This window comes from Geotrypetes seraphini, chromosome 19 (assembly GCF_902459505.1).
Source record: "Geotrypetes seraphini chromosome 19, aGeoSer1.1, whole genome shotgun sequence".
NCBI lineage: Eukaryota > Metazoa > Chordata > Amphibia > Gymnophiona > Dermophiidae > Geotrypetes > Geotrypetes seraphini.
Window position 1 is genome coordinate 4,023,505 of NC_047102.1, and position 23,804 is coordinate 4,047,308.

At 41.3% G+C, this 23,804-nt stretch overlaps 1 protein-coding gene across 5 annotated transcripts in view; it reads right to left on the reverse strand.

Annotated features, from left to right (window-relative positions):
* NELL1 (neural EGFL like 1) overlaps positions 1 to 23,804 on the reverse strand; it is a 291,095-nt gene that overhangs the window by 203,295 nt on the left and 63,996 nt on the right. For 4 of the 5 annotated variants that reach the window (XM_033928927.1, XM_033928925.1, XM_033928926.1 and 1 more), the window contains exons 5-7: positions 10,878 to 10,974; positions 5,334 to 5,406; positions 2,394 to 2,476 (exon numbers count right to left, since the gene is read on the reverse strand). In XM_033928927.1, coding sequence (XP_033784818.1) covers positions 2,394 to 2,476; positions 5,334 to 5,406; positions 10,878 to 10,974 — 253 coding nt within the window. The remainder of the gene's footprint in view (positions 1 to 2,393; positions 2,477 to 5,333; positions 5,407 to 10,877; positions 10,975 to 23,804) is intronic. The other variant, XM_033928928.1, reaches the window with a different exon arrangement.

Sequence of the window (23,804 nt, forward strand, 5' to 3'; positions counted from 1 at the left end):
TTTTACATTAGTCTACTTGGTTTTATGCCCGTTATATGTTTGCTTAATTTGGATTTGTTTTTTATTCTGTGTTCTTATATAAATCTGCTCAAGACTGTATTCTAATTAAGTGTAAAATACATTTTTTAAATAAATAAATATACTCAAACTCAGCTGCACTCTTCTGCCACTAAAAATTTACTGGTGTTTCTAGGTTCTTGGAACCTGTGAAGAAAACAGATGAAAAAGCATCTACTATCTCTTCCTCTCCCTATTGGCCAAGGCTCTTAACACCTGCATTATGAGGTCATAGAGCTTTATGGTTATAGAAACTTAGTAACATGATGGCAGATAAAGGCCAAATGGCCCATCCAGTCTGCCCATCCACAGTAACCATTATCTCTTCCTCTCTCCGAGAGATCCCACATGCCTATCCCAGGCTTTCTTGAATTCAGACACAGTCTCTGTCTCCACCACCTCTTCTGGGAAACTGTTCCATGCATCTACCACCCTTTCTGTAAAAAAGCATTTCCTTAGATTACTTCGGAGCCTATCACCTCTTAACGTCATTCTATGCCCTCTTACTTCAGAGTGATTAAAAAGCCAGAATTGGGCTCATTCCATCAAGAATCAGGTTCACCCTAATGAGTGACAGAATCTGCCCAGGCATTCGCTAAGAACCAGACACTGCTACGCTTCTCATCTCAACCACTGCATCAGGACAGAGTAAAGCACTTCAGTACATTACTATGATTTTAGAAGCTAAAGGCGTGCTTCAATCACCGCTACCATCTCTGGCAATGAAGCCTTAACGCTTTAATCCCTCCATTGGTCGGATGCTCAATCAGAGCATCTTTTTTGTGTCCTGGATCCCTCCATTGGTCGGATGCTCAATCAGAGCATCTTTTTTGTGTCCTGGACGCGACTGAAACAGGTCTTTTTAGGCTTGGACTTGAATTCTCGTTCACTAGTCAAATTTGGACAGCCTGATTTTGGACCCTGCCAAGTCCCACCCAGTACACATGCCTCCTTTGATATTTGGAAGTTTGTAGTGTTGGGCATCCTTTTCTGCCTTTGCAAAATTAAAGTCAATATAGCTGCATATAGATGTCTCAAAATGCCCAAACGGACGTCCATGTGCTTGAAACATCCAAATCCTAAAGTAGGCACCTTAGTCCAGCTTTGACATAGTCATCCTTTTATAAAATGATTCCCTACCTCGCTTTGTCCACTCCCACTCCTAGACTCCCAACTATGCATACCTTAGGAACGGTATGTCACATCATTTTGTGAAGATGGCAACAAAACCCACTTTGTACTTTATAACAGCATAAATAGTAGACTGTAAACATAAAATACAACCCATAAAGAAAACTTGGAGATAGGCAAATTAAATACAAGGGGGGTGCTGACAAGTTCTCAGCCCAACCAACCAACTTCCTACATTCTGAGCGTCATTTTGCCTCTGTAGCTGAAAAGAGGGTTATCTTATTTCATTAAGTGCCAATTTGCAAAAACGAAATTCTGTGTTTTGACATCGTTTCAGATCATTGATTGAACCATATCCACGTCATTCTCTTTTGGGTTGGGCTGAGAACTTTTCATAGCAATATTCCAGAGCTGAGATTGTGATGTCATAATGCTTCATTCCACCAATGCCTAAGAGCCAACTTCATCATTGATGTCACAATGGCTTGGCTGTCCTATACTTGGCTCACATAAGAACAGAAGAGTTGTCATACTGGGACATACCAACGGTCCATCCCGTCTCCAACCGTGACCAATCCAGGTTCCAAGTACCTGGCAGAAACCCAAATAGTTCAAGGGGGTGCTTAAAAGTTCACAGCCCAAGCAATTCTGAGCGTCATTTTACCACTGTAGCTGAAAAGAGTGTTCTTTTATTTCTTTAAGTGCCAATTTGCAGAAACAAAATTCTATGTTTTTTGACATTTCAGATCATTGATTGAACCATATCCACATCATTTTCTTCTTGGCTGGGCTGAGAACCTTTGAGCACCCTCTCGTACTAGTAACAAGATATAGTGCCAGAAATGTGCCTATTTATATAAAGGAAATATGATACATCACAATAGGCAACATAGAAGGATATTCACGTAACATAGATATCTTATCTGAGACCTATAATCTCTCTCTAACGCAATGTTTATGAGTTTCTACTCTGTTCTTTGATGTTGAACGTTAAAAGCCCAGAGAGAGAACGCTTTAGCGTTTAGGGACAATGTTGTTGTTGATTGCCTGGTACACAGTCCCATTGACAGCAGGAGAGATGGACAGAGATGATACGAAAGAGTGAAAATGCAAACAATGTTAGTGGCTTATCCGAAAGTTTGGTCAAAGCGCTAAAGAGACATGAAGAACACAAAGACAGTGCCAGTGACATTCCGGGTACCTACTTTTGCAGTCATTTTAGCCAAGAGCTCCTGCAAATCCATGATTCCTTGCACCAGACTTAAGAAATCACTGCAAGTTGGGCATGCTCAATAAAAGAAGTATAACAGAAGAAATAAACAGGATGCCTGACGTAGTTGGGGAAAAAAGAATCAGTGCGATGGGTTCTTACTTGAAATCATACCACAGACCAAGTTCCTCAGATTTAGGGCTCCTTTTACTAAACGGCAGTGGGGGTTTCTACCGCAGGCCGGCGAGTTAAATGCTCCGACACTTATCGGAATTCCCACCAGCCCGCGGTAGAAACCTCTACCGCCATTTGGTAAAACCCAGCATTAAGACGGCATTTTGTGACAGATTAAAATTCAATTATAGTATCACCCCCTTTTGCTTCTCTTCACCTATGAATTTGGGATCAGGCAGTGCCTATTAAACCGCTCTGGATCCCGTTTTCAAATGGACTGAGAGGAAATTCACCGAGGGCTGAACTCTATACAAAAATAAACATTTTATCACGGTGGTTTCTAAACCTGGTCCTGGAGGTGACCCGGCCAGTCAGGTTTTCAGGATATCCACAATGAATATTCATGATAGAGATTTGCATGCATTGCCTCCATTGCATGCAGTTCTGTTTCATGCCCTTGTTTCATGCCTGGGGTGCCTCCAGGACCAGGTTTGGGAACCGATGATTCAGCATATGGTTCAACAATTTATAGCAGCCTTAAATACATAAGCTAGTAAGAAAACATTGACAGTTGTTCAGAACTTTTTCAATAGATTTCACTGCATAGGTTCCCCTCTAAGAATTGCTCTCGGGTGGGATTTCAAGAGAATGTTCCCAGTCGGATGCGACTGGTGTCCACTGCTTGGACGTGGCCCGTGACAAAGGCATTCGGACACTTAAGACCAGTGAAACCAGACTCTTACATCACTGAAGCCTATTATTCATAAAAGGCGTGAGCAGAATAAATAAGAGGGAGAGACAAAATCCAGAAATATCCCAGAACTATTCTATATCAGTGACAATACACATATATGATCAAAAATATTGAAACCTAACAACTTACTAGAGAGGGCAAGTGTCAGTGTTATATTGACATGTTAACGTAGGCTTTGGTTTACCTTGGAAACCATTTTGTAGGCCCTTCTTAGGGGACGAGATGGTAATAAAAATGTATGAAACAGTAGGGTTACCCTATGGCTCCAGAGAAAGAGAGGACGGATTGCGACATCCGGGTTTTACTTCTATTGCGTTCAGTGGAAGTAAAACCCGATTTCTCAATCCGTCCCTCCTTTATTTGGAGCCATATTGTAAACCGCTTAGACTAACTGTGGTTGAATTTGCGGTATATCAAATACATTGAAAATTGAAACTAACCCTATAAAACAGTAATTAAGACTTTGCTAAACAAAACAATTAGCTCATCAATATTCGGGCTCACAGCGGTCAGTGGTTCTTAAGCCACTGACAGATGGAGGCCAATGTTGGGCAGCAAAACCTAGAAGTTTATCCAGTCACAGGCCAATATTCAGACAAATAGCCAGGTAGCTTGGTGGATGCAGTTTAGATAGTCTTTTTGCTGTCCTAATTTACCCCCTTCTTTACAGAGCTCCACTAGAGACTGCCGCGGTAACAGCTCCAACGCTCAAAGAATTCCTTAGAGCGTCTAAGCTGTTATCGCCGTGGCCAGTGCTAAAAACGCTAGCTCGGCTATGTAAATGAGGGGGTTAGTCTGTTTACTTAACCGGTTGGTAGACTGGATTATTTGCTACTAACCAGTTACATGCCAACTCTACCCGAGCTCTGTCCAGGGACTGCCCCGGCACTAACTGGACAGTGCAGTGGAATATCCTCTCCCAGCCCTTTTGAATATCAGGGCCCTAAATTAATACCATAAAGGGTTTATGAACTAAACCATACTTAACTAGGCTCTAACACCCGATTTTATCATGGGTCACTCTCTGCACTATCGTAGTTTTATGTATATCACAATAAGGAGGTTTCCACGGGGGGTAATAAGTAGATATTCCGGACCCAATAGCAATAATTTGCACATCTCAATCTCTTTCCTCTCAATGATATTTAAAGAAGAATGATGCCCCAAGTTCAAATTCTCTCTATCCCACACCAAACCATGGTCCCCATTCCAGAACCCTTCTCCAAAAAACAAGACCATCTTACTCTCCCAGGACAAGATGCCCACCGTGACTTCATGTATGGAAGAAAGCCTGGGACCAACTGGGGCTATTTTGTCTAACAGTTGGCCCCCGTCTGTGTACTCCTGCAAATAGAGGGAGAGGTTTAGCGAGACTTTTTCCTTTGGGGGTTAAGTGGATCTGGGAAGGGCTTACACATTTACACTTTTTTAGAAGGATCCCAGGGAGTAAGACTCGGAAAGGCTTGTTTTCTGAGAGAGAGTTTTGTAAGGGTAGATGCTTTAATGGGGGTAAAGTTTAGAACCTGGGGTGTTCTGCCCCCTTAAATTTTAGCAGGAGGTATCCAAGAACATTGGCAGATGCTAACTTCTGCCAGGAAGATCAGGAGGGCAGCAATATCTCTTGAGATGCAATTAACAGGATTCACATTCATATATTAGAGCAATAGATCTTAAACCTGTCCTGGGGGACCCCCAGCCAGTCGGGTTTTCAAGATATCCCTAAAAAATATGCACGATGCAGATTTGCACATTATTATATGCGTTTTCTTTAGGGATATCTCAAAAGCCCGACAGGCTGGGGGTCCCCCAGGACAGGTTTAAGAACCACTGGATTAGAGTATTAATAAGTTGCTCTGTGTACATTTGGTGTAACGTGGAAATCCGTGATACCAATATTACACGGTAGCACGTTTCTAAGATGATTCTTGCGTCATCATAACCCTACAGAAAATCAATGATAGTCAAGTATATATGTGCAACCACGTAAATAAATTAATTAGCACTTACTGCGATTCAGATTAGGACACTGTGTTATGTATCCATTCGGCATAAAGACGATTTTCACATCTTGCATAATACCCTTTGTGAAAGAAGAGAGATTGGGCAGTATTGGCTACAGACAAAGTTTTAAGACAACACAAACCATTTACTTTGGTAAAACACTGATATGGGTGAACGTGCTCATAAAAATACTGGCCTGGTGGAAACGTATGAGCCATGATATGAAGGGCATGTGCTTTGTAGGTTTGTTTTGTCGGGGGTGGAGGATTATGAAGTTGGGAGAGTATGTGGGGATTTTTTAATTTTTTTTCCTCTTCTATCAAATGATATCAAATAAAAAGGATTCTTACACAAAGAATAACAATGGGGATTTTGCACTTTATCGTGTGTTTTTACGGTGAATTGCATTGGTTCAATGCAGCCTATAAATAGAATAGATATTTACAGGGATCAAGTGGTGCATGAGCAGCACTTGCAAGCCTAGTAAACACGCAGTTTTGCATAATTCAGGCATATACACTTATGCCTGCTCAGGAGCTGGAGTAACATGTTTGGACCTGCAGGGCAAGAGTGATTTCCACACTTAAAGCTGGAATTTTAGAAAGACCTATAAGCATCAATGCATTTTTTTAAAAAAAATATCTTTATTCATTATGAAAGCAAAAATAAGTGCATCAATATTATACAATCATATTACACTATAATAGCACCTACATTCAATCAAAATTATAATCCATGACAAATATATATATCCCCCCATCTTCATATTCAAAAATTGCACTCAAATTAAAATATTTTCCAACCCCCTCACACCCTGGACATGCATGATCAAGGGGCAAAATCAACAATCGCTCTTTGGAAAATTTTGTCAATGGCTCCCAAACATCTAGAAACTTCTTATAATGCCCCCGTTGTATAGCCATAATGTGTTCCATTTTAAAGACGTGATACAGAGACTCCCACCAAAAAGGTATAGTTTAACAGATCCCAGTTTTTCCAATTCCTTAAAATAAGCTGTATGGCAACCCCTGTCATAATAAAGACAAGTTTGTTGTTGTGAGATGATATTTGACTTTTAGCTCTCATTAAAGTGCCAAAAATGCATCTTTTTTAAAATAGTGCTAAGTAGACACCTATCTAACCTCTTAAATCCTAAAATTACTCTGAAAATGTCCATGCATCTTCAAACCCAGGATGCCTTAATTTATAATGTTTGTTATTTGTGTGACTGGAAGCCACTGCTACTATTACTAATGATAGTTTCTATAGCGCTACCAGACGCATGCACGCACGCGGCGCTGTACATTAAACACGCGAGAGACGGTCCCTGCTCAAGAGATCTTAAAATCTAATTATGATGGATAAACGGGGCAAAAAGGGTGAACATGCTGCTAAAAGGAATGATAGGGCAGAGGATCTGAGCTCTGACTTCACACACATTTGGTTTTTCACTATGCTATGCAGCGATGGAACAGTGACGAAAAGAAAAACAAAGGAGAAGGGATTTGGCCGACAGCCTTTATAGTTGTAGCTGAAGATGAGTTAACAGCTGTTTTTCTGTCCCCCAGAGGGCTTCCCATTTAAACTAAGCTAAAACTTAATTTCATAGACCCGGTCTTCAAACAAAAAGGTGCTCGACTCGGTTTATAATAATGTAAATGTGCATAAATATAGAAGAAGAATATAATGACATTACATTACATTACAGATTTCTATTCCGCCATTACCTTTCGGTTCAAAGCGGAGTACAAAAAGAGTTATGGAAGAAGGGTTACAACGTTAGATCAGAGAAGGTTTCCAAGAGATGGAAAAGTAGGATCAGGGGTTAGGGAGGGGATGGTAAGAGGAGGGTTAAGCTTTATCATGGTATTAAGCTTTATTAAGGGATTTCTTGAAGAGTATAGTTTTTATTTCCTTTCTGAACATCTTGTAGTCTGGGGTTGTTGTCAACAGGTTGGAGACTTGGTTGTCTATCTTCGCTGCCTGAGTGGCCAGTAGTCCGTCGTATAGTTTTTTCCATTTTAATTCTTTGATTGGGGGGTAAGTGAATGGGGTGTTTGTTTTTCTATGTCTGGTAGAGGTAGTTTGGATGAAGCGGTTGTTTAGGTAGATTGGGCTGTCTCCGTTTATAGTTTTAAATAGTATACAGTAGAATTTAAATTGTATTCTTTCCTGGATTGGAAGCCAATGAGAATTGATGAATGCCTCAGTAATGTGATCATGTTTTTTCAATGAATGGCTTCGTTTCCAAAGTGTTTAGTAAATAAGAAAGTTTTCAGAGCTTTCTGAAATAAAAACGAAGGGGCCTAGACTTCTAAGTGAAAGCGGTAACTCACTCCAGATGCTGCCACGGTAAACGCATCAAAGCCCATAGGACCTGAACAGGCTTCGGTGCATTTACCGCAGCTTCATAAATTGGGGGCTAAGGGGCCCATCAGCAGAGCACGAGATGGGTGTGGTGAAGGCGTGTTAGGGGTGGGCTTTGGGCGGTCTCAAGGGTGGGTTAGACACGGACGTCTTGCAGCGATAATAATCGAGCATTTTGCAAGACATCCTGGACGGAATTTATACGTTTGGAACTAGACCTGTTTTAGAATAGTCCAAGTGCCACAAAGGTGCCCAAAATATGACCACTGCATACATCAAGGAAAGACTAGGGGACACTCAACGAAATTGCAGGTAAATACTTTTAAAACCAATAGTAGGAAATATTTTTTTCACTCAGAGAATAGGTGAGCGCTGAAACGTGTTGCCAGAGGTTCTGGTAAAAGCGGATAGCGTAGCTGGTTTTAAGAAAGGTTTGGACAAATTCCTGGAGGAAAAGTCCATAGTCTGATATTGAGAAAGACACAGGGGAAGCCACTGCATTACCCTGGATCGGTAGCATGGAATGTTGCTACTATTTGGGTTTTTGCCAGGTACTAGTGACCTGGATTGGCCACCGTGTGGATGGGCTACTGAGCTCGATGGACCATTGGTCTGACCCAGTAAGACTATTCTTATGTTCTTATAGGATTACCCTTTCAGAGGGCTTCAAATGGCCGACTACTTGAGATATCTATAATTGTATCGTGCACGACTGAAACAAAAATAAATTCCTATACCTTCCACAAATATAGGAAAAGCATAATATTTTTTTTTTTCAAAAAATTAAACTAATTCCCCAATACACTAGACTAGGAAATGCTGAGTGAAGTTCATAAGTGTTGTATTGCTCTTCTATTCCTGCCAGCAAAAGACACCAGCAAATTTCTGACCCCAAATGAGTTCTCTCTCGCTCTTTTATTTCTCTGCAGATGTCAGTTTACACTAGAGAAAAGTGCTAGAAGGCTGAAAGAAAACCCTTTGTAATAGAAAAAAAGAGACCCTGCTGTACTTATAACAGGCCCCTGGAGACACGCTGGCACAACCCAATCATGGCAAAAATGTGCAACACCTATAGTTATGTTTTTAAACATTGGAACCAATTTTTATGTCAGTGCCCTACAGATACTTAGCAGAAAGGTCAAGTATATCTGAAGCAAAAAAAAAAGCAAGCCACTTGGGTACTTCCACTCTGATCAATATCAATTTCAAGCTTATTAGCGTATCACAAGTCACCCCACTAGTTAGAAAGGGTTAAATCACGAAGACATTAATTTCTAGAAATATTATTTTCCCGCAATCTGATACTTTGCATGCAACCAAAGAAGGGGTGAATTCCGCACACCTTCTTGGTTTTCATCAGGTCTATTAACATATGTTCACCTTCTGAAAGAATATGCGAAGCAGCTGAGATTAGAAGCCAACAGCTGTACAATGAATCAATGTCGCCCGTTTCACTTCAGAGTGACGGCTCAATTATTGGAGAACAATGCTTGGGCAATTATTGGCTTTGAAGGAAATTAATAGAAATTAAGATGCATCGAGTTTCATGATGTCAGCAACAAGCCGTGACTACTATATGCGAAAAGTCCACAAAGGTGCATCTCGTATGCCTACTTTACTAGGATCCCACCAGTGACACCCACTCCTCCCCCCTAAGCAATGCCCAGACCTCTTGGATGAATCTGCACCTGCTCCATGTGCTTGTGTTGTATACAGCGGCGTAGCAAAAGGTAGGAGGCACCCCCTACTCTTTCCATACCCTACTCATGCCCTCCCTCCCTTTCCCCCCCAGTACATTTTGAAACCTTCACCAGTGCAAGCAACTTTTCTCGCCTGCTGCTCACACCAGCTTTGCCTTTCCCTCTGACGTCACTTCCTGGGCCTGTGACCCGGAAGTAATTTCAGAGGTAAGCGGGCTGGCGCGAGCAACAGGCCAGAGAATTTGCTCATGCTGGCTCAGATTCACACACACATTTAGAAAACCGCAATAGCGGTTTTTCAGGCTGGCCGGCTTGCTGAATGCTCTGCGTTACTCCCAACGCTCAGAGTTCTATGAGCGTTGGGAGCAGCGCAGAGCATTCAGCAATCCGGCCTGTGCTAAAAAACACTCTCGTGGTTTTGTAAAAGGTGGGATTAAATAGGTATGGAGAGGTCAGAAGGGTGTGAGTGTGGCGTGGGGTGCTGTAGAAATTCCGGTGCCCCACCAAGATGGTGCACAGGGTGGTGTGTCCACCCCCTCTCCCCACCCCCCCCCCCACCCGACTTCACCATTGAATTTTTTTGTATGTACTGTTTGTTTCTCACCCCGCCCTTATCCAGGGCGAGTTACACATTAACATACAAAATAAGATTTACATTTATTGTACAAAACACTTCAGAGACACACTATAACAAAATACATACCTACATATCAAATCAAATTCCATATAATATACACGTTGCATCAACGACGAAAACCCATATGTATATCAAAATATAAAATTCCATAAGGCATGAAAGATGCCTCAATAACTGTTGTATTTCATAAAACACATATGTACACTTGAATGTTTACCCACAGATTATATAAAACTAGGAACAATTTGTAACTTTACAACAGCCATTTACCATGCGTAATATCACCCCACAGTGTATAAGTTGGGTTCTAAAGTCAGTATTTTGCAAACAAGTTTTGGGATTTCATTGAGCCAACGAAAAAGCTACATTCGATAATGGAATCTGGGTGCCGTCATAAAATAGACTCCGACCACACATCCTTGGGGGGGGGGGGGTGCCTAAATGAAGCTGCCCAACAGTAGAATTTGAGATTATGAAACAAGGAAGAGTCAGCATTAAAGTGATGGGCTGAAAAATCAAACTGCTTTTAGAACGACAATATAAAACATTGCCAAACAAAGAACGCAAAGATAATCTTCCCCGTGCACGCATTCTTCCGAGGTTCAAGTGGTATTCTAAATAGGTGGTATTTTAAATACTGCCAGAATTTTATTTTGGCAGACTGGAGGGGGGAGGGCATGTTTCCTGTCTCCCCAAAGAGTGGACCACACTGGATAGGTGCATTCCATGGAAGTCTTTCAGGTTCAAAGAGATGAAGCACACGCCAAGGGAATACTGACCAACAATTCTACTAATTGCACTGTTTCGCCAGCAGTCTTAAGGCTGGTCAATTTTATCTTTTCTTACCTTAAACAAGCCATGCTTCCTGTTACGCTGCCCAAGCCATAAACTGCTTCCTGGTGAAAGACTGGTATCTGGAGGGTCTAGGACACGCTCATAAATCCTGTTTTTGATAAACAACACTATTACAAAGGAGAAAAGCTTTTAGCCAACAGGGTTAAATCTTTAAAAATGATAGTGTATGCTTTAAATACATTATTATAAGCAAATTTTACACATACATTTTCCAATTTGAATAAGAAACATTGATGTGGAAATTCAACCTGCACCTACCATGGAGCAATAGGCTCCAAGTCCAAAGCTCCAACCTAAAAGTCGGCATGGTTAGGGGCAGGTCGTGGGCGTATTTTGGAGTTAGGTACCTATTTTTTACTTAGGTGTCATGCACTCAACTTAGGAGCATGCATTTAGACCTGTATAAATAGGTGGAGCTAAGCGCGATTCTATACAGCACACCTAAATTTTATAGAATCGCACTTAGTGTTGCACTAGTTGGTTCCAATAATTTAGGTGACATATAGAATTTGGGCCCCAGAGAACTGTGCACTTATAGCACAGTCCTGAGTATTCCGCTAACATTTACAGTATGTGCAAATGGTGCTTAAATGTAATCCCCCTCATATGGAATGGCTGGACATTATGAAAACAAGATAGAAAGAGGATCGACTCATTTCAACTCTGGAGCTGGAGAATGACCACCAGGAAAACTAACAAGTCAGTTTTTGAAGAGATCAGACCAGACATGCGACTTGAAGCCCACATGACGAAGTTACGACTATCTTACGCTATTTGGTCATAGAGAGAGATCACTGGAGAAGGACATCATGTTCTGATTCTTCCAAGTTTCAAGTTTATTAAGATTTTGATTTAAACGCAATATCAAATATTCAATGCGTATAACAGAAAATAAATTCAGGGAAATAAATAAAACCATTTGAACAATAAACATACAAACATATCCATAGATGTTTAAAAAAATACATAAGGAATACATGAAGAATGACATGAGGATGGTTTCCCGCGGTTATCCGCGGGGATGGGAACGGTGATGAATTTTGTCACCGTGTCATTCTCTAGCTGTAGCTTTAACCACTGTGCCACGCTCTCCCCCCCCCTAAGGAAACAATAGGTACTCTCCCCTTAAGGAAACAGATACATTTTTCAGGACCCTTCTCATTTGGAATCTTTTTTGCTGGATAAACCTGTCCTTCAAGGTACTCATTCTTAATTTTACTTTCAGTTGGTTGAGTTGTACGAGAAATTTTAATTAGATACTGCCCGTTGGTAGTATATGCATTTGAGTTGGCGAATCCTACAATGTGGACTCTGTTGAGATTTTCCTTTCAATTATATCTGGATAAACTGTGTATGAATATTACCTTTATTTTCCTAATTTGCTTTGTTTGCAAGCAATAATAAATGAGATTTAAAAACAAAAAGAGATGAGATGTTAATCCTTGTATAAGTCTTCCGTGAGGCCCCACTTGGAGTATGATGTTCAATTTTGGAGGCCGTTTCTTGCTAGGGAAATAAAGATTTGAAGTGGTTCTGATTTTATAATTCATCTACTGTCTATTTCATTGAAGCGGAATTATTTTGTGCTCCAGAGCATTTAACAATTATTAAGTGGCACAGCAATGGCGGCATCGTGTGCCCTGTCTTTGACCAATCTTTTTATGGCTCCGTTTGAGGCGTTGTATGTGTACGCCCCTATGTAGTTTTCAAAAAAATGTTTTTGGTGCTGGTATATTGATATTTTTGGGACTCTGGGAAAGCTCAATAGATGACTTTACGGGTTTTTGTCAATTCAACTGAATCTAGTAACAGCGCTTACATTGGCTAGTGCCTGCAAAAACAGCATCGGCCATGTGTAGGCGCCATTAGGAGAATCGTAGTTTACATCTAACCTAGGTGCCAGTAATCTAGGCCAGGGTTTTGCAGACCTACAATACAGGCATCTAAATTTGGTGAGAGTCGTGCATAAGAGGTGCCTATGTTTCTATAACCATAAAGCTCTATGACCTCACAATGCAGCTATAAGAGCCTTTGCTAATAGGGAGAGGAAGAGATACTTGATGGGCAGACTAGATGGGCCATATGGCCTGTATCTGCTATCATATTTCACAGTGCAGGTGTAAAGAGCCTTAGCCTATAGAAAGAGGAGATGCAAATGTTAAGAGCCTTAGCCAATAGGGAGAGGAGGAGATAGTGAATGCTGTGGATGGGCCATTTGGCCTTTATCTGCCATCTTGTTTCTATGTTTCTATAACCATAAAGCTCTATGACCTCACAATGCAGGAGTTAAGAGCCTTAGCCAATAGGACGAGGAGGGTAGACTGGATGGGCCATTTGGCCTTTATCTGTCATCATGTTTCTATGTTTCTATGACCTCGCAATGCAGGTGTAGAGAGCCTTAGCCTATAGGAAGAGGAGATGCAAATGTTAAGAGCCTTAGCCAATAGGGAGAGAGGAGAAATAGTGGATGCTGTGGATCGGCAGACTGGATGGGCCATTTGACCTTTATCTGCCATCATGTTTCTATGCCTGGAATGCCCTGCCAGTGGAGGGGGGGTGGGAGGACAAAGAGACAAAATTCAAAAAAATGAATGGAAAAGAAAATGAAATTAAAGCAAAACAAATGGCTTTAACATTTTAAAGAGGGCATGGAACAGCAGGTATGACTCTGGCTGCCTTGTTAAGCAGACTGGATGGGCCATACAAGTCTTTATCTGCTGTCATTTACTATGTTACAAGCAGTATAAAATCTGTAAAAAAAAAAAAAAAACACACACACACACAGCTCTCCATAATCTCCTAAAGCAGGAAAACCTCAACTGTTGAAACGTAGCGATGCAACTCTTTACGAATACTATTTAGAGAGAGACACATTGGATTTTTAGTTTTGAAGTGCAGAGGAACACTTAAGGCTCAAGTTGGAAAAGCACAATATCGGAATGCAATTACAGAAGAGGAATGAATTTTCAATAGAGTACAAGAGAGCTGGCATGAATTATCCAATGGATCTATAGCAGGACCTAAGGAAGATAGATGAGCTGCAAAAATGGAATAATTTATCATAAGTGCCCGTTTCAAAAAGAGTTTAACAGCCTAAGTTTTGGACTTAAGCTCCTACATGTGCCTCTTTGAAAAACTAGCTAGGGCCGAGTCCCTAAATTTAAGATTCTAGTTGCACTAAGATTTGAGGAGAGATGGTCTGCATGTGTCACCTAAAATTAGGCACTTAGGCCTCGATTCTATACACGGTGCCTAAGAAATAAGCGCCAAGTAACACAGCGCATAGTTGCAATATATAGAATTGCTAATAAAAATCTCTGAAGGCACAAAAAAAAAACCAAAAAAAAACCAAAGCAGCAATGCCAACAACAGCCAAAAGGACTCTTCACACTGAACACCAAAAAGCTTCCCGTAATTAACACACTAACCCCCTCTTCTATGAAACCGCGTTAGCAGTTTAGTGCAGAGAGCTGCGCTGCTCCCAGTGCTCATTAAGTCCTATGAGCGTCGGGAGCAGCACAGGCCATTCAGCGCGGCTCTCTGCACTACAAACGCTAGGGCGGTTTCGTAGAAGAGGGGGTAGACTAGACAAGCATGAGGAGCGATGTAAACCACCGTTCCAGTGCTGGTTAGAAAGCTCAAAAAGACGGAGACAGAAGCCTCATCTGAGCCCGCACACCATCATGGGATACGTCCTGCGTGTTACCAATAGAACTGTGCAATCAAGCAATATAAATTTAGAAATGTGCAAAAAAAAAAAAAAAATGATAATTACGGGGGCAGTTTGGAAATTCAATAACGTACTTTCAAATTGTGGAGATCCATACAAGTTCACGCCCTTCTGTGAAAGAGTGGTAACCATTAACAAGCACTTAGCTGAGTCACAAGGCAAATTCCAACAGAGCAGCGTTGCTCGTGGCAATAAACCTCATAGCAGGTTCAAATTTCCAAACTGCTCCCGTAATTATCATTATTTTTTGCACTATTTGCATTATTTTTGGACTAACAGACCTCTGTTCATAAAAAAAAAAAATACAGCACAGCGGCTAACAATTAAAATTGGTTGAAAGGAAAAGAGCTCTAAAAATAAACAAGGAGGAACAATAAGACATAATTCCTATCAAGAAAACAACTTCCCTCTCCAAATATTCAACAAGTCAAAATAACATCACTAGAATACCCCCAAGAAATGAAATGATCAAACCAAAGATTTTAATGATCATAAAATGAAGAAAACCCACAGGGAAACCAGTTCCCACTCCAAAAAAATCAGCCACCATAATTTCCCATGCTGGTACGCCCAAAAAAAAAAGTCAACAAATTTCGGCACATCTGCTCACATCCCAACCCTTGCAGATAACCTTAGCACTTACTTTTAACTCTTCCTGAACAGCCAGTATTCAGCACTTATTTACTTCCTTCCTTAAATCCAGAAGCGTAGCATTCCATCATTCACAACCATGTTCTGACTCGGCCTTGTTCGTAAAGCTTCGAAGAACCCAGGCTCTCTGCCCCTCAACACCCTGCGCAGCAAAGTTTCCATGCTTATGACACCTGATGTTACCTACTGGATATTTCTTTCATTCCTGTATGCGTCCGTTAAGTCTGGGGCTTAGGACCCCTTTTATCAAAACCACGGTAGAACTTTACCGCGGGCCAGCAAGGTAAATGCTCCGATGCTCATTCAGTTCCTATGAGCATTGGAGCATTTACCTCACCAGCCTGAGGTAAAAATCTCTACCGTGGATTGATGAAAGGGGTCCTAAGCCTTTACTGGCCTTGCCCAGACTTAACAGAAGTATAAAAGGGGGTCTTAAATTAGTTGACATGCCTTCAATAGAGTAGTAAGCCCAAATGAATTATTCATCCAGATCGCTGCTCTATCTTTTCTAAAACTTATCTTCTCTAGAGAAATTTAGATTTGTTTTCAGACTGCAGGAAGGTGCCAGCTCTGTCAAAGAACACAATTAAGATAACAGCTTAGGGTCTGAGGGAAGATTTTTGTTATTACATTTGCTATGAGCGATTCTAAGCTGCCCATAGAATGCTAATCCAAACAAAATAATATTCAATTTCAATCTTTACCTTTAACACACAAGAATATGATAAACAGATGGAAAAGTTCCGTTCTCAAGTTTCTAGTTATGTCAACAAGGGTTCAATCATTCAAATGGCCAGTAGGCAAGAACAAGGCAAAGTCTTGGTAGAGCTTATAAAATATGCTAATTTACACAATATTTGAATAGTCCAAGTATGGACATATATATCTATTGACGAGCACCTATAAATCTCTTTGCCTGCAAGGGAAATGCAATCCTGCACTTATGATAAAATTTTAAGGCACCTCCTTACCTTCCTACACTAGGTACCATGTTCTAAAGTTTTCATGGAGGTACAAACCATTTGCATGCAAATACGACTGATCAATCGCTCAGTGAGAAATTGAGACATGTACAGAGCCCTAACAGTGACAGGGGAAGGAGCCTCCCGACACTGCTGTTAGGGCACTGTGACACTCCCCTCCTCCCCCCCCTGCCCCCCCCCCCCGGCACCACAGGAACGAATATGGCAAGACGGATGCCTACTCCCTCTTGTCAATTTGACTCCCCCCCCCCTCCACAGCAGCGATACAGCAGGAGGGATGCCCATTCCCTCCTGCCACTGAAGGTCCCCCACCACCCAAAAAATTGGCAGGTGGGATGCCCTCTCCCTCCTGCCACCGGATATGCCACCATGTAGCCAATTAGTGGAGACAGACTTACAGATCTCAATCTGTATACTTTGGAGGAAAGGCAGGAGAGAGGAGATTATGATAGAGACGTTTAAATACCTACATGAGTCAAGTCTCTTTCATTTGAAAGGAAGCTCTGGAATGAGAGGGTTTAGGATAAAGTTATGAGGCGATAGGCTCCAGAGTAATCTGAGGAAATACTTTTTTACAAAAAGGGTGGTAGATGCGTGGAACATAAAGAATGTCTCCCGGAAGAGGTGGTGGAGACAGAGACTGTCTGAATTCAAGAGGGTCTGGGATAGGCACGTGGGATCTCTGCTGTGGATGGGCAGACTGGATGGGCCATTTGGCGTTATCTGCCATCATGTTTCTATGTTTTAGGCCCTTTAGATTGTGAGCCCTTCAGTGGCAGAAAAAAAAAATACTAATTTACCTGAATGTGTCTCATCTTGAGCCACTACTGAAAACGATGAGAGCAAAATCCAAAAACATAAATAAAAAATATATATTAGTAATTATATTATCCACTTGTTGATCACCCGTCATTGCCCAGATACAAAGTCCCTTGAGGAACATTCACTTGAGGATTAACATCCATCCGAGGGTAATCAAGGAACTGAAAGGGGCTATAGCTGAACTGCTCCAACCAATAGCCAATCTGATGATCAAATCAGGAAGGATTCCGGAAGACTGGAAGGTGGCGAATGTTACGCCGATCTTCAAAGAAATGTTCGAGGGGTGATCTGGGAAACTACAGACTGGCGAGTCTGACCTCGGTACCGGGAAAGATGGTAGAGGCGCTGATAAATGACTGCATCATTGAGCACCTTGATGGACACAGTCTGATGAGGACCAGCCAGCACGGCTTCAGCAAAGGAAGATATTGCTTGATGAATTTGCTACACTTCATTGAGGGAGTAAACAGGCAGATAGACAAAGGCGACCCGGTCGACATTGTATATCTGGATTTTCAGAAGGCATTCGACAAGGTTCTGCATGCAAAGATTTGCAATGTGACAAACACGCTCGAGAAATGGGCCACAACATGACAAGAGGTTCAACATGGATAAGTGTAAAGTGATGCATGTCGGTAACAAAAATCTTATACACGAATACAGGATGTCCGGAGTGGTACTTGGAGAGATCCCCCAGGAAAGAGACTTGGGAGTACTGGTCAACAAGTCATTGAAGTCGTCCGCGCAATGCGTGGCAGCGGTGAAAAGGATGAACAGAATGCTAGGAATGATTAAGAAGGGGGATCATGAACAGAACGGAGAAGGTTATCATACCGCTGTACCGAGCCATGGTAAGCCCTCACCTGGACTACTGCGCCGTACATGAAGAAGGACATAGTACTACTCGAACGGGTCCAGAGAACAGCGACTAAAATGGTTAAGGGGTTGGAGGAGTTGCCGTACAGCGAGAGATTAGAGAAACTGGGCCTCTTCTCCCTTGAAAAGAAGAGTCTGAGAGGGGACATGATCGAAACGTTCAAGACAATGAAGGGAATAGACTTAGTAGATAAAGACAGGTTGTTCATCTTCTCCACGGTAGGGAGAACAAGAGGGCACTCTAAAGTTAAAAGGGGATAGATTCTGTACAAACGTAAGGAAGTTCTTCTTCACCCAGAGAGTGGTGGAAAACTGGGACACTCTTCTGGAGGCTGTTATAAGGGAAAACACCTTCCAGGGATTCAAAACAAAGGTAGACAAGTTCCTACTGAACCGGAACGAACGCAGGTAGGGCACTGGTCTTTGATCTAGGGGCTGCCTTGGGAGCGGACTGCTGGGCAGAATGGACCAAAGGTCTGACCCAACAGTGGAAATTCTTATGTTCTTATCATACAAATTTTCAGTTTTCTCTTTCTGTTTTAGGCTTCACCACACCACAGCTGCACTTCCTTATATATTGTTGACTGTGACATCATTCCCCAAGCTTCACACAATTGATCAAAGCAAAATCTGTCTTTTTCAATGATTCTTTACATGTCACCCCCTTCCTACCCCCATAGTATTTTTTTTCCAGATGGTAATTGATATGTATACCAAGTTTGGTTTAAATCTGTCCATGCGTTTCGGAGTTATGCTGGAACATACATATATACATCTAATTTTATATATATATAGATTTTACAGAGTATACATTAAGTCAATGTGACCAAATCAGAAACTACACAGCATAGTTTGTCAAATAAAGGAGACATGGATTAGAGTCATTTTGACTGCACTTTCAGCTACAAATTACTGTAGTTTACAAATGTTTGTTGTTTTTTTTTGCTTTAAGCTTGCACTATATTTTATAAAACTAAAGTCTATAATGTCTGGCCTTTACATCAGTTGTAACTATTGAGAACCTGCAGATTCCTACTGTTTAGAGCACAGATGTCAAAGTCGGTCCTCGAGGGCCAGAATCCAGTCGGGTTTTCAGGATTTCCCCAATGAATCTGCATGAGATCTATTTGCATGCACTGCTTTCAATGCATATTCATTGGGGAAATCCAGAAAACCCGACTGGATTCCGGCCCTCGAGGAGGGACTTTGACACCCCTGGTTTAGAGGGAGATTTGGAGAACTGTTCCACTTTAAAATGATTCAAAAGCGTCGATTTTGGGGTTCTAATGTTCTTAATAAACGCAATCCAAAGAGGTAAAATTTGATTGAGAAATTTTTTTGAGGGCGGGGTGATTTGCTTGCAACACTATCCATGACTGAATTTTTACCCCTAAATGAAATCAATATAAAAAATAATCAGGCCCCCGAGAGGACTGCTTATAGTATAAACAGTATATTATGTAGCTGGATGCTTTGTCAACATTAATGGGAAGAATGCCAACTGGAATTTTCAAGGTTTCTATTACAAGAGTCAGGTTTCATTCATACGAGCCACTTTAAACATCCACAAGATGCAGCCTCTGGGTAACACAAGGAAACCGCACAGCCTTTTCTGTAGTTGGACCATAGCTAATGAGGTTGATGGAAAACCAGAGGGCTAGAAAGTGAGGTCACAAGTAAGAACATTGAAAAACCTCAAAGTCAGTCTATAAGACCATGCGTAGCATACATTTTAATATTCACTTTCTTCACGTTCCAGACACCTATACTAAGCAAAATGAATTCAACCTATTCAACCGGATCAGGAGCTAAATAAAAATTATAGAAGACTTTATTAACCAGAATAAAACATTTTTGGCTATTTTTATGCTTGGTTGTCTCTCCAGCAGAGAAGGGTCCCTACCAAATTAGGACCAGTTTTGCAGCCATTCTTTATGAACCAAAGAGAGGTTATGACTGCCATGTAAATTATGAGGAAGGCCAAATCAGAATATGTACGTTCAAGTCCATAAGTCAAGATAGAGACTTCCATTTCTCATATATTTTAGAACAGATCTGCCAACATGCAGCCTGTCCTAAAATACATGAGAAATGGATGCCCAAGCATGAACATCTGTTTTACAAACTGAAATATCTAAACTGTGAAGGGGCAAAACAAGAGACAAGGATGTCTTTGTGGCAGCATGAGAATGGCCATAATCTAAAATGGCCACCTAGGTATTTGTTTTGAGGAATAGCCTAATGGTTAGAGTAGCTAGCTGAGAATCTAAGCCAGAGGTTGCAGATTTAAACCCCACTGTGGCTTATCATTATCATATATAGATATCTATAGATATATAATGGTTATGGTTGGAGTAAATAAAATCACAGTACAGTATATATTTTTCTGTCCCTTGAGTGAAGAATAGCTCAGTTGAAGCACCTTTATGTCACCTAGATATGCCAAATATCAGGTCTTAATACAGAGATCCATCTTTTTTGATTTGGACGACTCTTCCCCTTATGCAATTGGAGTTGAACATTTACCCTTTGGCCCCTACCTACTCCCACCCAAAACACATCCAGACCACGCCCCTCTGGCAGTCTTAGATGTCCATATCCTGGCTCTATAAAATCAGGGTTTGGATATCCATTCATACGTATGTCTTAAATGCCAATTTTTAGATAAATCAATTAAACCAGCCAAAATTCTTTGATGAAAGCATCTAAAATAAGACCTTTCCTTTTAAAGACTAGCGACAAGAACCTGGTATCTTTTGAAATAAGAACAAAAAAAAAAAAAAAACAACCGCCAATAGAAGAATATAAAACTCATTTTGCAAAGGGCAGCTTCAATCTTATGCACAAGCTGCCGTCTAAAAGTAACCTGAAAATGTACAATTTATTGGAAAACACTTTGAAAGGAAATCAAATGTGTTTTAAAGTACCGATGCTAGAAAGTGCATAGACCCGAGGGCAAGAAATGAGAACAAAAAAGGCAAATAATGAAAATATATCTGGGAAGAGAAGCAATCTGAAAAACAATGCAAGTGAGACAAAGCTAAAGAGTGTGTCATAAAGACTGATGGAGAAGAATCAGCGCAGTTAAAATTTACAGTAATATAAAAAAAATGGAAAGAGCAAAATTAACCCCCAACCCCCTCCCTCCCTAAAACTATGCCACTCAAAAAAATTCCTCGACAAAACCTACGCCTTCCAAGCCACCAAATTAAACCCCTGGCTAGCCCAAATGGTCCTCAAGGCCTACAACTACCTCGACTTTAGAAAATTACTCAAAACTCACCTATTCCGAGACCAAGACCCTTAATGTCCCTTTTCTATCCTCCTCCTCCCCCCCTTCTGATCTACTCCCCTCCCCCTTCTCTCCCCTCTACCTCTCTCCTTGCTGTTCGCAACTCTACGATAAATTTGATATGTAACCACTTGTAACTACTCTCTCCTGCTGTTTGCAACTCTATGATCAATTTGATATGTAACCTCCTGTAATCTCTGACTAACTAATGTGAACCGTCTAGAACTCTTTGGGGTATGGCGGTATACAAAATTAAAGTTATTATTATTATTATTACTAATGTGCGCCAACGCGTCCATAGACCAACACGCACGCATTAGCGTTTAGAATTCGATTAGTGTGCGCCAATCGGTTAACGCACCTTAGTAAAAGAAGGCTTAAGTCTTCTTCAAGGTGGCAAAGGAGCCAAGATTTCACCTGGTGCCTACCTTGAAATGCATCAATGCCAACCTATGCTAGTATTTAATAATGGCAGGTTGGCATTGGTACTCCTAAAGATAGATACCAGTTATACCAAGTAAGGGGGGAAGGGAATTCATGAAGGGGCACTAACCAATTTAATGCACACTGATTTAGCGCATGCTAACAATTAGCAAGCTTACAGAATTATCCTCTTCCTGTACGGTAAGCGCGAAACTTACCAACCTTTAGTGAAAGGGCTCATTATCTCAAAGATTCCAGGTTCCACTGGACGTTTGTGTGCTGCATCTCATCTGAAATTACCTACCAAGTGAATGAAACTAAAGCCAAAAGAATTCCCTTCTAAGCTACTTCCCCCCAAAATACATTTTGCTTAATAAAGGTTGAACATTTGCAGCTATTCTGCATCCTACAGCTGAGGCTATTCAAAATGCCTTCCTGCTCACTATCACCAGCACCCAAGTTTATATTTGGCACAGTGTAATAACAGCATGCAACTATAATATTCCCCAAATGCAGTCAGAGATCTATTTTCATTTCTTCGGAAATGAGGGAGGAACTCGTATGCAGGTTGCCATTCTTGATTTAAAGCATTTTGTTCCTCTGCCATTATATGCTCTTATATCGTGCATGATCAGCTTACACAACATGATGAAAGGATGTCAGTTATGAAGATGTAGCCAAACCGCAATCTTATCCTACTGCGATCATATTTCTGAATTTGTCTATCAACAACTTCAATCATGTTAAATAGGCAATTTCCTTCCTACATCTGCACATAAACTCCCTTTAAATGTACTTTTTAATTAATTTCTTTGTTGGCTTCAGTGAGACTAGACAGGGGTGTTACTAGTGCCGAGTAAAACCAGAACATGGGCTGTTAAGAATTGTTCTTAGGGTCATAAGATGAAGTTAAGAGGTGATAGGCTCCGGAGTAATCTAAGGAAATACTTTTTTACAGAGAAGGTGGTAGATGCATGGAACAGTCTCCCAGAAGAGGTGGTGGAGACAGAGACTGTGTCTGAATTCAAAAGGGCCAGCGATAGGTACGTGGAATCTCTCAGAGAGAGAAAGAGATAATGGTTACTGCGGCTAGGCAGACTGGATGGGCCATTTGGCCTTTATCTGCCATCATGTTACTACAACCGTAAAGCTCTGACCTCACAATGCAGGAGTAAAGAGCCTTAGCCTATGGGACGAGGACATGTAAATGTTAAGAGCCTTTGCCAATAGGGAGAGGAGGAGATAGTGGATGCTGCGGATGGGCAGACTAGATGGGCCATTTGGCCTTTATCTGCCATTATGTTTCTATGTTACTAAAGTTCTATGACATCATAATGCAGGAGTAGAGAGCTCTAGCCTATGGGAAGAGGATATGCAAATGTTAAGAGCCTTTGCCAATAGGGAGAGGAGGAGATAGTGGATGCTGCGGATGGGCAGACTAGATGGGCCATTTGGCCTTTATGTTTCTATGTTACTAAAGTTCTATGACATCATAATGCAGGAGTAGAGAGCTTTAGCCTATGGGAAGAGGATATGCAAATGTTAAGAGCCTTTGCCAATAGGGAGAGGTGGAGATAGTGGATGCTGCGGATGGGCCATTTGCCTTTATCTGCCCTCATGTTTCTATGAACGGACAGCCAGGAAATTATTTCATGTCGTTTTCCGTGTTCTTTCCAGGAATGCTGGTTTTATTTGTTTTCCTTGGACATTTTTTCATCCTGGGAGGAAAGTCATTGAGGCCTGGATTCTATAAATGGCACTGTTATCAGCGGCCGCCTTAAAATAGCCACCAATCGTGTGTCAATTACGCAATGGCGCTGTTTAAAGAATCACAGCTACGTGGAAGATAGGCGCCAGATATATAGGCCAAGGTTTGAAAGGCCTACAATTCTGGTGCCTATCTCCCACCAGAATCGCGTCCACAGAGGAGCTTTACAATGCCTTATGCTACTTCTGGTGTTAACCACACCTACAATGGCATTAGGCGTCATAAAGCGCCTCTGTGGTTGGGATATCAGCGGCTTTTAAGAGGTGTCTTTCAGTGCCTCCATGTTTTATATGACAGTTTAATTGGTTCAAGCAATTAGTGTACCAATTAAGCCAATTAAAATCAATTAATTTAGACAGGAAAAGTCTATAGT